This window comes from Oncorhynchus keta, chromosome 35 (assembly GCF_023373465.1).
Source record: "Oncorhynchus keta strain PuntledgeMale-10-30-2019 chromosome 35, Oket_V2, whole genome shotgun sequence".
In the NCBI taxonomy this organism is placed as follows: Eukaryota; Metazoa; Chordata; class Actinopteri; order Salmoniformes; family Salmonidae; genus Oncorhynchus; species Oncorhynchus keta.
The window spans coordinates 69905642-69922975 of NC_068455.1; the positions used below are offsets into that span (position 1 = coordinate 69905642).

At 39.9% G+C, this 17334-nt stretch overlaps 1 protein-coding gene across 1 annotated transcript in view; it reads right to left on the reverse strand.

The window, feature by feature from the left end:
- The window catches only part of LOC118369192 (uncharacterized), a 30273-nt gene extending 16130 nt beyond the window's left edge, over positions 1-14143 (reverse strand). The window contains exons 1-12 of the mRNA XM_052495690.1: positions 14081-14143; positions 13739-13776; positions 13305-13343; positions 12640-12925; positions 12189-12340; positions 11712-11803; positions 11490-11610; positions 7266-7407; positions 7038-7164; positions 6346-6780; positions 5690-6243; positions 5134-5313 (exon numbers count right to left, since the gene is read on the reverse strand). Coding sequence (XP_052351650.1) covers positions 5134-5313; positions 5690-6243; positions 6346-6780; positions 7038-7164; positions 7266-7407; positions 11490-11610; positions 11712-11803; positions 12189-12340; positions 12640-12925; positions 13305-13343; positions 13739-13772 — 2162 coding nt within the window. The 5' untranslated portion in view covers positions 13773-13776; positions 14081-14143. The remainder of the gene's footprint in view (positions 1-5133; positions 5314-5689; positions 6244-6345; positions 6781-7037; positions 7165-7265; positions 7408-11489; positions 11611-11711; positions 11804-12188; positions 12341-12639; positions 12926-13304; positions 13344-13738; positions 13777-14080) is intronic.
- Positions 14144-17334: the final 3191 nt, after the last annotated feature.

The following is a 17334-nucleotide window of genomic DNA, read 5'->3' on the forward strand; positions in this document are numbered from 1 at the left end:
GAGTTCTGGTGTTAAACTGTCCCTTGACTTTGGCACCATGTAAAAGAAAAAAGAAAAAAACATGACAAATAATACAATTCCTCTTTAATTTAACTGTTTTTCCCCCCCTCTGTTTTGTGTCATTTGTGTAATTGGTGTAATGCATTCAAAATAACTAATTACAAATATATACAAGGACATTAAGCATTCTCTCCAGTGGCATTCTCTCCAACTGTTATCGGGGGAGGGGTCTAGATTCAAGACAATTATTAGCTAATCACGCTCTTTTAGTATTTCATACATTTGAGGATTCCATTGATCATTTGTTGTCTAAATCCAGTGACATTTGTTGTTACTGTAACTAATTGATTATTAATCATGACACTTTAGACAATAATTGTTTTATGATTGATTTCAGAAAACCCTTCTTTACCTGAAATGTCTCATTGGTGATACTGCTGCTACTGGTGGCACAATGTTATCATAATGGTAAAGCATTTTCCATGTCATTTAAGCTGGGATTTTAGTTGATTTAGAATGGAGGTCAAAAGTTACATTTTCTAAATGCCTAATTGCCACCGTAACTCAAGAATAACCTTATTGGAAACTGTGAGTCTGTTGGAAACTGTGAATCTGATGGAAACTATGTGAATCTGTTGGAAATTAAATATGTCATTGTAAATATTCAAATACCATAAATAAAGCCAAAGCTGAAATGAGTCGTTTCTACTTTAACAATAATGCAGCTTTTTTATTTGTTTCCATTCCCCTCCTAAGTCTGCTCTCTATTTCAGTTTCCTCCTTACTTCCTAATTGTTTTAACTTATATATTATCATCATTCTTTATTATAATATTAGCCAAGGTTATCAAACAATCAAACAATATAAATAAACATATATTGTACCTGTATTGAGAGGGTTATCTTGTCCTTCGCTTGAATCCCTCGCTCCTCTCCTCCGTCTCAGTGTGCGTGATGGATCTTCTTGCTCTTTTTTCCCTCCCTCTGTCTGGCAAACATGCAAATCTGGGTCATGTTCATTAGGACACACAAAATAAATAAAACAACTTTTTCCAACAGGAAACAAAAATTATTATTTGTTATTGGATAAGATCAGGTAGTCCCTCACTCACTGTTTCAATCTGTTTTCTTTCTTTCCATTGTTGCCTTATGAATACAACCCTGTATTATCCAATCAATGGGAAGGTAAGGTGAGGTTTCTTTGGTTACCAGTGGTCCGTAGCCCACCATCCCGTGTGTGTGTGTGTGTGTGTGCGTGCGTGAATGTGTGGTGTTTCCCGGTGGGATTTGGTTAGCAGTCATCCATAGAACCTCATCTACTACCTGAGGTGAAATATGTCAACTGTGGTTTATTTAACAACAGTGTTTTTACTCAGAATACATCTCACTTTAAAGAATTACAATCAATTAATATATTACTCAAATGTATAATAATGTATATTCAACTTTGAAGTTGTATTTTTATTAAACCTCTGCTATCAAACCTGAACTGTATCTTAGAGGTGACATACACTTAAAGACAAAACCAAACAGAAAAATCGATTATAATTAGTTATACATGTTTTCTCCCAGTAAGAAAGAATAACATATTCTACTATTTGTATAATTTATTCAGTTTAATCTAAAACTATTTTGTCTCCCTGGAGGGTCTTGGTGCTGGGGTCTCACATGTCCATAACCCACAACCTCAAGAGTGTGTGTGTGTTTTTATTTAACTAGGCAAGTCAGTTAATCATTCTTATTCACAATGACAATAACTAGGAACAGTGCTGCCCTGTTCAGGGACAGAACGACAGATTGTTACCTAGTCAGCTCAGGGATTCTATCTAGCAACCTTTCAGTTACTGGCCCAACGCTGCGCGTGTGTGCATGTGTGATCATGACAACATTCTGCTGGACGAACACAGTAAGATGGCTCAGCCAATCATATCTGATTTTTGGTATGCTTAGCTCGCCAGTCTAATAGAGATCAATATAATTACTGGGGTGGATTAACTGTGTATTGTTGTGTTTTGTTGTAGGTGGTACAGATTCTGATTCCACCAACATGCACTTCCAACCCCTAGCTCTGCACAAAGTAAGGGTAAGTTGGCCGAAGTATTTACAATAGAGGTCGACCGATTATGATTTTTTTAATGCCGACACTGATTATTGGAGGACCAAAAAAAGCAGATACCGATTAATCGGCCGATTTTTATTTATTTATTTATTTATTTGTAATAATGACAATTACAACCATACTGAATGAACACTTATTTTAACTTAATATAATACAATTTTTAAAAATCAATTTAGCCTCAAATAAATAATGAAACATGTTCAATCTGGTTTAAATAATGCAAAAACAAAGTGTTGGAGAAGTAAAAGTGCAATATGTGCCATGTAAAAAAGCTAACGTTTGAGTTCCTTGCTCAGAACATTAGAACATATGAAAGTTGGTGGTTCCTTTTAACATGAGACTTCAATATTCCAAGGTAAGAGGTTTTTAGGTTGTAGTTAATATAGTATTTATAGGACTATTTCTCTATACCATTTGTATTTCATCTACCTTTGACTATTAGATGTTCTTATAGGCACTATAGTATTGCCAGTGTAACAATATAGCTTCCATCCCTCTCCTCGCCCCTACCTGGGCTCGAACCAGGAACACATCGACAACAGCCACACTCGAAGCAGCGTTACCCATCGCTCCACAAAAGCCGCGGCCCTTGCAGAGCAAGGGGAATAACTACTCCAAGTCTCAGAGCGAGTGACGTTTGAAACGCTATTAGCACGCACCCCGCTAACTAGTGAGCCATTTCACATCGGTTACACCAGCCATTAGGTTGATAGGTTTGAAGTCATAAACAGCGCTGTGCTTGCGAAGAGCTGCTGGCAAAATGCACAAAAGTGCTGTTTGAATGAATGCTTACAAGCCTGCTGCTGCCTACCATCGCTCAGTCAGACTGCTCTATCAAATCATAGACTTAATTATAACATAACACACAGAAATACGAGACTTTGGTCATTTATTATGGTCGAATCCGGAAACTATCATTTAGAAAACAAAACGTTTATTATTTCGGTGAAATACGGAACCGTTCGGTATTTTATTTAACGGGTGGCATCCCTAAGTCTAAATATTCTTGTTACATTGCACAACCTTCAATGTTATGTCATAATTACGTAAAATTCTGGCAAATTAGTTCGCAATGAGCCAGGCTGCCCAAACTGTTGCATATACCCTGACTCTGCGTGCAATCAACGCAAGAGGAGTGACACAATTTCACCTGCTTAATATTGCCTGCTAACTTGGATATCTTTAAGCTAAATATGCAGGTTTAAAAATATATACTTCTCTGTTTTGATTTTAAGAAAGGCATTGGTGTTTATGGTTAGGTACAGTTGTCCAACGATTGTGCTTTTTTCGCAAATGCGCTTTTGTTAAATCATCCCCCAGCATTGCATATGCAGGACACGCTAGATAAACTAGTAATATCATCAACCATGTGTAGTTAACTAGTGATTATGATGGATTGTTTTTTATAAGATAAGTTTAATGCTAGCTAGCAACTTACCTTGGCTTCTACTGCATTCGCTGACAAGGTGAAAATCTGTCGTTCTGCCCCTGAACAAGGCAGTTAACCCACCGTTCCTAGGCCGTCATTGAAAATAAGAATGTGTTCTTAACTGACTTGCCAGGTTACATAAAGGGTATAAAAAATATATTGAAAAAAATCTGCAAAATCATTGCCCAAAAATACAGATTTCCGATTGTTATGAAAACTGATTGTTATAATCGGCCATTCTGATTAATCGGTCAACCTCTAATTTACAAGCTGACAGCTGAGATTTAAATTTACAGTACGCATAGTATAAACATGAATAGGGTATGGTTTGTGTTATGGGGTTTTATGTAGCTTGAGGACCACAGAGTACCTTCCAGACCATGTTATCAATTTAACCTCTTCAGACTCTAGGGGCAGTATTTCATTTTTGGATAAAAAGACGTGCCCGTTTTAAGCACAATATTTTGTCACGAAAAGATGCTCGACTATGCATGGAATTGATAGCTTTGGAAAGAAAACACTCTGACGTTTCCAGAACTGCAAAGATTTTCACTGTGAGTGCCCTAGAACAAAAGCTTCAAGCAAAACCAAGATGTTTCTGCAACCAGGAAATGAACAGGATTTCTGAGGCTACCTTTTTCATTATCTCCTTATATGGCTGTGAATGCGACAGGAATGAGCCTACCCTTTCTATCGTTTCCCCAAGGGGTCTGGAGCATTGTGATGTATTTGCAGGCCTATCATTGGAAGATTGACCATAATAGACTACATTTGCCAAGTGTCCGCACGGTGTCCTGCGTGGAAATTGGTGCGCAAAACTCAGCTGCTGGTATTTTTCCATGGGATTCTGAGAAAAACCATGCTTCCACGAACGGCATATCAATGAAGAGATATTTGACAAAACACCTTGAGGATTGATTCAAACAACGTTTGCCATGTTTCGGTCGATATTATGGAGTTAATTCGGAAAAAAGTTTGACGTTTAGGTGACTGAATTTTCGGTTAGTTTCGGTAGCCAAATGCGTAGTAACAAAACGGAGCGATTTGTCCTACACAAAGAATCTTTCAGGAAAAACTGGACATCTGCTATGTAACTGAGAGTCTCCTCATTGAAACATCTGAAGTTCTTCAAAGGTAAATTATTTTATTTGACTCCTTCGCTGGTTTTTGTGAATATGTTGCATGCAGAATGCTATGCTAAATGCTAAGCTAGCCATCAACACTCTTACACAAATTAATTAAATTTCATTAATTAAATTGATTTTCTATGGTTCAAAAGCATATTTTGAAAATCTGAGATGACAGTGTTGTTAAGAAAAGGCTACGCTTGAGAGCAGGCATATTTATTTCATTTCATTTGCGATTTTTAGAAATCGTTAACGTTGCGTTATGGTAATGAGCTTGAGGCTGTAGTCACGATACTGGATCCGGGATGGCTCGGCGCAAGAGGTTAATATACCCCTCTTCTCTTCTGACCTTTTCTTTCTGTGAAACTCAGGTTATCTGGAGTCATTCCACAGTGGCATACTGAAACGGGTTATCTGGAGTCATTCCACAGTAGCCTGCTGAAATGGGTTATCTGATACCCCAGGGAACTCTCAAAGGGTGATAGGCCCGTAGCATACCAGGGAAGGGTGTTGCGGGCGTATTCAACCAACACAAGCTGCTGGCTCCAGGTGGTGGGGTTGGCAGATACCAGGCAACTCAGAGTAGTTTCTAGGTCCTGGTTGGCTCGCTCCAACTGGCCGTTGGATTGGGGGTGGAACCTGGAGGACAGGCTGGCCAACAACCCAATGAGGGTGCAGAACGCCTTCCAGAACCGGCACGAGAACTGAGGACCCCGGTCGGAGACCATGTCTACTGTTAGTCCATGGATCCGGAAGACGTGCTGCACCATGAGCTGGTGCAGCACGTCTCTTTGGCAGAGGGTAGCTTGGGGAAAGGAATGAAGTGGGAGGCTTTGGAAATCCGATATTCCACGGTCAGGATGGCGGTGTTGCCAACAGACAGGGTCCAGGGAGATGTGCAGTGACGAATGCGGAGACATCAGGAAGCATAGTAGGCAACCAAAAGCATTGTCGCACAAAAGCCAGGGTTCAACGGGAGCCCGGGTGGCAGGCAAGCCTGGAGGGATGGGCCCACTCCAGGAACGAGGAGTGGCCCACGCCAGGAATGAACATTTGGATATCTGGGTCCCCGCTGGGGTTCGGCTCGGAATGCTGAGCCTCACGAACCTGATTCCCTATTCCCCAGCTGAGTGCCGTCACCAGGCACGAGGTGAGAAGGATGGTCTCAGATTCCGGGGTAGTGTCCGTGGGGCTATAGCGGCATGACAGCACATCCGGCTTGACATTCTTGGATCCTAGCCGGTATGAGAGGGAGAAGTTGAACCGGGTGAACAGCAGGGCACACCGAGCTTGCCTGGAATTGAGGCACTTGGCGGTGCAGAGATTTTCCAGTTTCTTGTGGTCAGTCCACACATTGAAAGGATGTTCCACCCCCTCCAGCCAGTGCCTCCACTCCTCCAATGCCATCTTCACCACGAGAAGCTCACAATTCCCCCCATTGTAACTTCTCTCCGTGGCGTTGAGGCGGTGGGAGAAGAAGGCGTAGGGATGTAACTTGAGGTCCAGGGCAGACCGCTGGGTCAGGGCAGCCCCCACTCCGACATCAGAAGCATCAGCCTCCACCATGAACTGACGGGATGGGTCAGGATGAATCAAGATGGAAGCTGTCGTGAAGCGGTGTTTGAGATCCCGGAATGCCTGGTCAGCAGCTGGGGATCATGTGAACGGAACCTTGGGAGAGGTAAGTGCAGACAAGGGGGATGCCAGGGTGCTGTAGCCCTGGATAAAGCGGTGACAAAATTTGGCGAATCCCAGGAAACATTGCAGCTGTACTCTGGACATAGGCTGGGGCCAATGGAGCACATGTTCTTGGGTGGAGCGGGAGAAGACAAGGCTGTCATCGAGGTAGAGGAAGACAAAACGGTTCAACATATTGCAGACAACATCATTAACCAGAGCCTGGAACATAGCAGGGGCATTGGTAAGGCCAAATGGCATGACCAGATACTCATAGTGACCGCTGACCGTGTTGAATGCAGTCTTCCACTTGTCCCCTTCCCATATCCGCACCAGGTGGTAGGCATTCCATAGGTCCAGCTTCAAGAACACGGTGGTCCCCTGGAGCGGCTCATAGGCCAAGAAGATGAGAGGTAGCAGGTAGTGGTTCTTCATAATTATCAATTATGTCGTTGAGACCCCGGTGATTGATGCACGGGTGCAGTGTTTTGTCCGGCAGGGGAGGCAGAAGGACGGATGCAGCCTGCTTCATGGGAGTCCTCAATGTAGGTCTCCATTGTCCTCAATGTAGGTCTCCAGACCCGACAGAGAGTACAGTCGTCCCCAGGGCAGAGTGGTGCCTGGGAGAAGATTAATCCCACAGTCATATGGTCGGTGTGACAACAGAGAAGTGGCCCAGGCCTTACTGAACACCTCTGGAGGTCCTGGTACACCGCTTGAATGGCGAAGAGGTCCAGGGCAACTTCCGAGCCCCCAGGAAGACGTCCTGGGGCAGGCTGCACTGACTTCAGCCAATGGGTGTGGCAGAACGGGCTCCAGACCATGATGACATGTCAGTCTTCAGAGGCTCTCGGGGGAACTCAGGTAGCCTTGTGTTCTTTTGGCAAAGGAGTCGTCTGAGACTTCTGGGATACCTCGGAGGCGAGGTGGAATCCTTGGACTGGTGAGTGAAATCCAATCTCCTCTCCTTCCATTGTTCCCGTAGTCGCCCATTGAAATGGTCAAGGCCATTAGTGAGTCGAGATCCGCTGCTAGTTTCCGGGCTGCAGCATCGTCCTTTACTCAAAAATGAGGGAACACTGAGATAGAAAAGCCTGGCAGGTTCCGAAATCTCCAGCAGAGCGCTCCGGAGGTGGTAAACTGGGTTCTCGGGACACTGGGGTAGGCTGAGAGATTATGGGTGTGACCCCGCTGCCAAGTGGGGAATCCGCAGAATTTCTCCAACATGATATCGAACGCCTCGTCCTGTCAGGGTATGAAGTCCCTCCATAGGACCTTGAAGTAACTCCTTGTGTCTTCCAAGGGTGGCTCCCTGCAGGGAGACATTATTGTGGAGCTGGTCTGAGTCTGCTGGGTCAGTCATGGCCAGTTTGTCCTAATGGTCGACCGATTAATCAGAATGGCCGATTAATTAGTTGACATTGGTTATGATTATGACTTCGGATGCATTTCAATCACAAAGCTATAGGCATGACGCAAAACAGGATTCCAAACAGGATTCCAAACAGATGTAAATTACAAGTATTGGATATCCAGCAAGCAGGCTAGCTAAGTTTACTAGCAAACAGTAAGGTGAATCAATAGTACAACAATTTACTGTTGTAAATCTATAAAACTGAAGCTGATTGTACTATACAACATATTTGCCTAGGCATGCTTGATGGACATGGCTGTAGGTACATACTGTCTGCCTATCTACCTAGGCTCATTTGTATGGTCTGGTCACTGCAAAGGTTGAGGGTTGTGCCCCATTTCTATTAGGCTAGATATGGTTGTATATGTAATCTCTGTGCCTGTGCCCATGTATGCATGTTCAACTAGTCTACCCTAATGTTGATGTTTTGCTGGCACAGTTCAACTGTTGTTCAAACTGCAGAATAGAGTATAATTTTGTTCATTTGTCTTCCAGACGATATCGTGTGGTACCTGGGCATCATCCTGAATTGTATTCTAGATACAGAAACAGAAGGCCTTTACATGCGTCATTGTAGCAGAACTGTATCCCGTGAACTGTATCCCTCTCAATGTTACAAATGCGAGGCCAATGACAAGCATGCCCATAACATGATTCAGCCACCACTATGCTTGAAAATATGGAGTGGTTCTCAGTGATGTGTTATATTTGGAGCAATTCGAACACAACTCTTTGTATTCAGGACATAAAGTGAATTTCTTTGCCACAATTTTTGCTGTTTTACTTTAGTGCCTTACTGCAAATATGATGTATGTTCTGGAATATTAATGTTCTGTACTGGCTTCCTCCTTTTCACTCTGTCATTTAGGTTAATATTGTGGAGTAACTACAATGTTGTTGAGCCATCCTCAGTTTTCTCATATCACAACACTGTAACTGTTTTAAAGTCACCATTGGCCTCGTGATAAAATCCCAGAGTGGTTTCCTTCCTCTCCGGCATCTGAGTTAGTTAGTTAGGAAGGATGCCTGCATTTTTTCCGTGATTGGGTGTATTGATAACCATCAAGTGTAATTAATAACCATACTCAAAGGGATATTCAAAATAATGTTAACCCATTTTTGCATGGCATTAGACAAACTCCCTGGTCTTTGTGATTGAATCTGTTAAGCACAATTTTACTTGTGAACTTGTTTAGGCTAGCCATAACAAAGAGGTTATGCCTCCTCCCCAGCCATTTCAAGAGGACAAAATATGGCCCTCTAATCAATTTCTGTTTTTCATGGACTCTTGGAAGATTTTGCCCCATTGGGGACTAAAATAGATTCAAATAAACAAACTCCTCTACTATGTTGACAACAATAGTAAGAAATGGATAACTTGCTAAAATATTTTCAAAATAACTTTATTTATTTTTTGAAAGAGAAAGTTTGAAATGGGCATGGTGTAATTAACTCAACAACCTTAAACACAGATTTAAGTTGAGATTTCTTAATGAACCAGAAAATCAAAAGTTATATCTGGTGTTTTGTCAAAGTTAGCTGGCTAACTGAGCTAACTGAGGTTACCACGCTAGGGGTGAAATTATTTAGTTCAAGTTATTATTTGGGGGCAGATGTACATTTTAGTTTTCTTGGACATGGTGTGAGAAAGAACACTTCAGTATCACAGTAGTTATGGTCTATCCTGGCCCTTATGAGTGAATATCAGTTGAAATACAGTAATGAATGAGTGAATATCAGTTGAAATACAGTAATGAATGAGTGAATATCAGTTGAAATACAGTAATGAATGAGTGAATATCAGTTGAAATACAGTAATGAATGAGTGAATATCAGTTGAAATACAGTAATGAATGAGTGAATATCAGTTGAAATACAGTAATGAATGAGTGAATATCAGTTGAAATACAGTAATGAATGAGTGAACATCAGTTGAAATACAGTAATGAATGAGTGAATATCAGTTGAAATACAGTAATGAATGAGTGAATATCAGTTGAAATACAGTAATGAATGAGTGAATATCAGTTGAAATACAGTAATGAATGAGTGAATATCAGTTGAAATACAGTAATGAATGAGTGAATATCAGTTGAAATACAGTAATGAATGAGTGAATATCAGTTGAAATACAGTAATGAATGAGTGAATATCAGTTGAAATACAGTAATGAATGAGTGAATATCAGTTGAAATACAGTAATGAATGAGTGAATATCCATTGTAATACAGCAGGTACATTCCAAGAGCAGATGATACACTGTGATATTTCTCAGGTTATTGCATTTATTTATATTCTATAACATTTTCATACATTAACTTATATTATTTCCCAACTCTGTCTCAATGTTTTAACAGGGGAGTACATCAATTTGTAGAGAATTTCTGTCACACATTTGTATGGTTTCTGCACAATTAAATTAAAACACCTAAAGCTACGCTTCTATTTAGAAAAGACCAGATTGGGTATACTGCCAAGCAGAATCAATGCGTTAGCCACAAACATGCCTACATTTTCCAAAATAACTATATATTGTAGAAAGATAAGCTTGAAATGGGCATGGTCTAAACCAAAAACATAATGTACCTGAAAATCAGTCTTTATTTTGGTTGTTTTTCAAAGTTGGCTGGCTAATTCATTGGTGCTGCTTTGGTTCGTCAAAAGAATTGAGGCTTGAAGTAATATACTTGACTAAACCATGTTCATTACTTTAAATTAATAGGAAACAAACTGCATATTAACTTATACATGTTGAAAGGAATAATGTTGTTTATACATTCATTTAAAATACAGGACAACTTCAATTTATCGCCCCGGCATTTATTTGCTTAAATCACTGAACACAACAGCCGCATATTAGATAAATGCTTCTATTTGAGCCAGGCATCTATTTCCTTAATGCACACAGGTTTTTACACATTTGCATAGTTAGTTGTTCAATTCCAGCCTTTTAATCAATTTCCTACACAAATTGTGTTATCGTTTACACACTGTGTCACATTTATTTTGTCTCAGCATGCCTCTATAAAAAAAACTATCCTTGACAGAAACATTATTCACATATTTTTTTGTCAGTTCTTACTGGGGGTGCCAATTTCTGGGGGTCTGTACTCCCAAAGTTGTTGATGCTTTTGTTCTTGCCATTTCATATCTATCAGTAATTCATGGTAACCTTGTAAACAATTCATTTTAGACCCCGTGTTTCTTTGAAACAGGCGTTTATTTGCTGGATTGGCTATTAGAAGGGACAGGCAGCTATTTGAGATTTGGGATTTAATTGAAGTTTTATGGTAGATTGATTATGTCGTCAAGGAAGTCCAATCTTAAACTATTGTGTCTCCTTAGAGTCTCTCACCAGGCTAGCCCCCTTCAGTTCCACAGACACCTGGAAGAGAAATGACATACAGAAACTCTTTCATGTACTAATTGAGTTATGACTCGCTAACACGTTCTCTTCTTACAACAACAACTTGGTAATAAGTTAATAAGACCCAGAGTTAGGGTTGATTACATTTCAATTCAGTCTATTCAGGAAGTAAACTGAAATTCCACTTCCACATTTTCATACTAGAAACACAATGAGGAAAATTGGAATTGGAATTAAAAAATATCAATTTATTTTCTGAAATGGAATAGATCCCAACTCTGATAAAAGCACAATGTCTTCAATGCATGTCTGTTGCAATAAGGACAACAGTCTGTATAATATGCTCCTTGTTGTTACCTGTCTGTGTGGGTCCACCCTCCTTCTCTTCTTCCTCACGGTGGAAAATCTGTCCATCTGGCTGAGTCCTCCAGCGCAGTTGAATGTCAGACACCCCCTGCTTCACGAGCTCTACATTCAGCTAGATGAAAGTTCAAGCGGTTAGATAAATGTTCAAATACACAGATACATTCTATTCCTCCCTTTCTCTCTCCCTCCCCCTTCCCTCTCCATCTCTCTTACCTGCTGTAGTAGCTGGTCACTGACTGCCTGGTCTGTCAGATCAGCATCTGATTGGATCTTCATCCTCACCACCGTTCTCTTTGACTTTGGGGCTGAAATACATTTGGCACTATTTTTCATGGTGCAAAATAGTTCAAATCTGTGCAAAATACCATAAATAACACAACTCAAAAGGTGATTGTTTTACTAGAGTTTAGTAAGCTGAGCGATGCATAAACAGAGTTATTTTTATAACGCACATTGTTGAAGAAAAAAAAATGTCACACTGCCAGATTATGAGTTTTATGGTTTATTTTACACAGATTTCTACTCATTGTCTCCCACAAATAAAACATTCAATACAAAAAAAAACATGCATTGGAAAACAATTATCATCTCCACTAAATGTGTTCCACAGGAAATACATTCTGGTCATTAAAGTTATTATTCGGCATACCATCACTGACGGAATAAATACATGTACTGGTAAAGAAGTACCTGGAGGTTTGACTGTGGCAAATACTTCCACCTCACACAGAGTGAGAATCTTGTTCTGTCCAGGGATCACCACAACAACATAGCGACCCTCCATCTCATTACACTGGAAGGTGTAGGTCTTTCCTGCTGGGATGTTGGAGATGACAACACATCTGAAAGGGAGGGAGAGAGAGAGAGGGGGGGGATGAGGACGCTCTACAATGTACCATACAGTCATTCTGTTAAATATATAGCGACTGAATAGCTACAGAATCATGGATCAAGACCAATGTATCCAATCTCCTTCAAGACTGGACATAAAAATGTACTGATGTCTATTTGTCACCTGGAGTTGTTGATGCCGTTCTAATACAGACACAGAACAGCTCCAGAAGAATGAAGAATGAAGACCATATCTGAACACCGACAAGAGAATAAATACATATGTACAAATGTCTACAGTATGTGTCACCTGGGGTTGTTGATGCCGTTGTTCTCCAGTGAGTTACCGATGCGGATCTCAGCACCATCAAGTCTCTCAGGACAGCAGTCTCCTCTGTTGGTGATGTTGACAGCTGTCACTCTGTACACATCCAGCAGGTCCACTCTCCACCAGGGGTTGGTGTTAAACGCAGTGCTGCTGCAGGATCCACCATAGTTATAGTTAGTGTTGCGGTTTCCATCGATGACTTTACTTGGACTATTTTCCCAATTAAAAAGGGAAGACTGAGCAGCCACTCCTCTCAATGCCACGTTGTCTGTTTGAGTGACAGAGACAGATATAATACACAGGTTTATTCATTAGTGCATATCATAACCATATATTTTTCAACTGACAACATTTTACAGGTTAGTTCAGATTAGTCCCTCCCTTTGTCGGCCATTTTGTTCCGTTTGGTTCCTAGTGAATACACCTCAAATATATAGAAATACCCCCTGCACACACACCTGCCTGCACCAACATTATCAAATGTAATTAGTAACCGTTAATTGGGACATTAACTGAACAAAATATATTATTAGGCTTAGGTTCTGTCACAGTGGCCAATACTGATAGTTAATTCATTGATTAGTTGATTTGATTTGTTTGTTTTTGTCTGTTTGTCTGTCTGTCTGCTTTATTAAAAATGCATTTACCTATCTGCATGGTGACCCTCCAAAAGAGTAGGAAGATCCCTGTAAAACAACAATATTATGAATGAATAATATTATGAATTTGTCATAGAGAATAATATTGTGAATACACTTTAACATTATATGACAACTTGTGTAACATGCTATAGGGTAATGCTGATCATTAAAGATATCTGACTTTTAGATGAAAGGGTTGGGGTCAACTCAATTTCCATTTCAGTCAATTCAGGAAGTGCACTGAAATTTAAATTATCTTTTCAATTCTGATTGGTTCATTTGAAAGCTACAGGACTTGTCTTTTTGGAAATGCAACTCATTCTTATTCCTGGCAATGTCATAAGGATCTCACAGAGGTTAATTGGAATGTGATTTACTGTCTGTTTTGACAGGAACTGAAATAGAATTGACCCGAACCCTTGTAGGGATTTAGTTCTCACCAGAGACAGGGATAGCTCTCCTACTCCACTCCATGGATCTGGGATGTAGCAACATATTCATCAGTAAATGTTAATTAATAACATAAAACAATTCTCCCTTCAAATTATCAGTAAATATGATCTATTTCTGGACATCCAACACCTGCCATGTATAGGATGTGGATGTACTATTCTTGTCCTTTTCAGCATTAGACATTACCACACATACCACCACAACAATAACCTTTTATTAATGTGGTAATAACCCATTTCTTTACTGATATATTATCATAATTCTTTATTATAGTATTCGCCAAGGTTTTGAACAATAAAACAGTATATCCAAACATAAGATTAACATACCTGTATTGACAGGGCTATCTTGTCCTTTGCTGAATCCCTCGCTCCTGTCCTCCTCAGTGTGTGTGATGGATTCTTCTTACTCTCTTTTCTCTCTCTCTGTCTGGCAAACATGCAAACCTGGGTCATGTTCATTAGGGCACACAGCAGAAAAAATGTAGCAACTTTTTCAACGGAAAACAAAAATGTGGGTTTGTTATTGGATAAGATCAGATAGTCCCTCACTCCTTGTTTTAATCTGTTTTCTTCCGTTTGGTGCCTTATGAACACAACCTTCTATTAGCCAAACATGGGGAGGGTAAGGTGAGGTGTATTTGGTTAGCAGTGGTCCGTAGCCCACCACCCCATGTGTGTTTACATTTGTGTGTGTGGTGGTTAATTTATGTATTATCAAATGAGGAGAGACAAGCTTATCACACAAGTGATAGTTATACTTGAACTGAATCTTTATTAGTGAGAGCTCTGCAATAGCGATGGCTGGTCGCCAAACCACCCTCGGATGATTCGTTGAGAGACCCGACACAAAGGCTACAAAAATATTTTATAGCAAAGATCTACCCCTCAGTCTACATGACAATCAACAGATGTGTGGAATGGCTCACAAGGTGAGACTTGATATATGAGAAAGGAGTATCCCGCAGCCAGATAGCATTTGCTATGAACACTGTTCTAATTGTTCAGTTTGGCCCCTTAGACGTGGCTCCGATCTCGTTCCTGGTACTTCATAGCACAGAAACACCAACTCATTCTATGGCATAGATCGATTGTCAACTCCAGATACTCCCATCTCAAGTAAAACCCCTTCTTGACCACACGCCTGGACAAGCTGACTGAGGGGAGTGAGCCTCTAGGTCATACACTACACCAGGATAGGTGCAACATCAGAGATGACATACAATGGTTCCAGACACTACCACACACATCTTTTCTCGGACCTTATCTCCCCCAAGCACACAGACATTGTAGAGACAAGTAATTGGTTCCCCATTAATCACGCCATCCCTTCACATGGTTTAGAATAGGTAAAGACACATTCACATGGTTTAGAATAGGTAAAGACACATTCACATGGTTTAGAATAGGTAAAGACACATTCACATGGTTTAGAATAGGTAAAGACACATTTACATGGTTTAGAATAGGTAAAGACACATTCACATGGTTTAGAATAGGTAAAGACACGTTCACATGGTTTAGAATAGGTAAAGACACATTCACATGGTTTAGAATAGGTAAAGACACATTTACATGGTTTAGAAGAGGTAAAGACACATTCACATGGTTTAGAATAGGTAAAGACACGTTCACATGGTTTAGAATAGGTAAAGACACATTCACATGGTTTAGAATAGGTAAAGACACATTTACATGGTTTAGAAGAGGTAAAGACACATTCACATGGTTTAGAATAGGTAAAGACACGTTCACATGGTTTAGAATAGGTAAAGACACATTCACATGGTTTAGAATAGGTAAAGACACATTCACATGGTTTAGAATAGGTAAAGACACGTTCACATGGTTTAGAATAGGTAAATACACATTCAAATGGTTTAGAATAGGTAGAGACACATTCACATGGTTTAGAATAGGTAAATACACATTCACATGGTTTAGAATAGGTAAAGACACATTCACATGGTTTAGAATAGGTAAAGACACATTCACATATCAAAAGAATGTTCCCTCCTGTCCTCTTCTCTTTCTGATATTCTGCATAGCAACAGAGACATGTGAAAGACAAGCCTGACCTCTACCCTCTCTGGGCCCGAGGTGACTGAGCCCCAACTGAGGGAGGAAGTACAACTGTCAACACCAGAGTCTGAAGGGTTACATTCTAATAAGTATATATCACATAGGAATATTATGCAGATAAGACATCTTAATTATCTATGTTACACAACTAATTCTGATTCTTCTGCCACGTGTGTGTGTGTGTGTGTGTGTGTGTGTGTGTGTGTGTGTGTGTGTGTGTGTGTGTGTGTGTGTGTGTGTGTGTGTGTGTGTGTGTGTGTGTGTGTGTGTGTGTGTGTGTGTGTGTGTGTGTGTGTGTGTGACATGTAAAAATTAAAAAAAACTTCCAAATGACAAAAACTTGAAAAATAATACATTTCCCATTCAACCGTTATTTAATATGAAAACACATGTGTCCTTTGTACAGCAAAACATATTTTTATGAACTACAAACGACTGGGCACTAGCAAATCGTCTTGATCGACTGGTAATTTGTAGAGGTGTGTGGGATTTAGAGATATCTACTATTTTGAGATCTACTAGTTTGAATGCTAGAAAGTGAAAAAATGTATTTATTATATTTTAAGGATCAATAAAAACATGGAAAGCTATTAAAATACCGGTTCTTACCTCAGTTTTATTTAATTGTTGTTACTGCTTTAAAAATCACTGATTCCAAATATATTCAAGGACGTTGAGCATTCTCTCCAGTGGCAAACTGTTATCGGGGGAGGGGTCTAGATTCAAGACAATTATTAGCTAATCAAACCCTTTTCGTACTTCATTAATTGTGGATTCCCTTGATAATTTAGTGTGCCTATATCCAAACTGTCATTTGGTGTTTGTCAAATTAATTGAAGGGAAATAATACTGTGAGTAAAATTATTAATCATATCACTTCAGTAAACAACTTTTTCATGATTGATGACCTTAGATTTCAGCATTTGTGTCCAGCATTTCAGAAATTGTTTTACCTAAAATGTCTCATTGGTGTTACCATCATTTGTGTTACTACGGCTACTGTCCTTCATTTTAGAAAATCCTCCTTTTACCTACAGTTTCTCATTCGTGTTACCATCATTTGTGTTTCTACGGCTACTGGTGGCAGAATGTTATCATAATGGTAAAAGATATTTCATGTCTTTAAGCTATGATATTAGTTGATTTAGAATGGGGAGACAAAAAGTTTACAACAAATCCAAATGCCAATGGCCAATTGCCACCTTTATTCAAAAGTGACACTGTTGGAAACTGTGTGCATCTGCTGGAAAGGAAATACTTCATTGTATATGTTTTTAAAAAACATGGAGGCCAAAAGTCTTCCTCATGTTGATGGATCTTCTTCTCACTCTCTTATTATTCTCTCTGTCTGGACAACATGCAAACCTGAGTTATTTTCATTAGGGCATGCAACAGAAAAAATGTAGCAACCTTTTACAATGGGAAACAAAAAGAGTGTTTGTTATTGGATAAGATCAGGTAGTCCCTCACTCCCTGTTTCAATCTATTTCCGTCCATTTGGT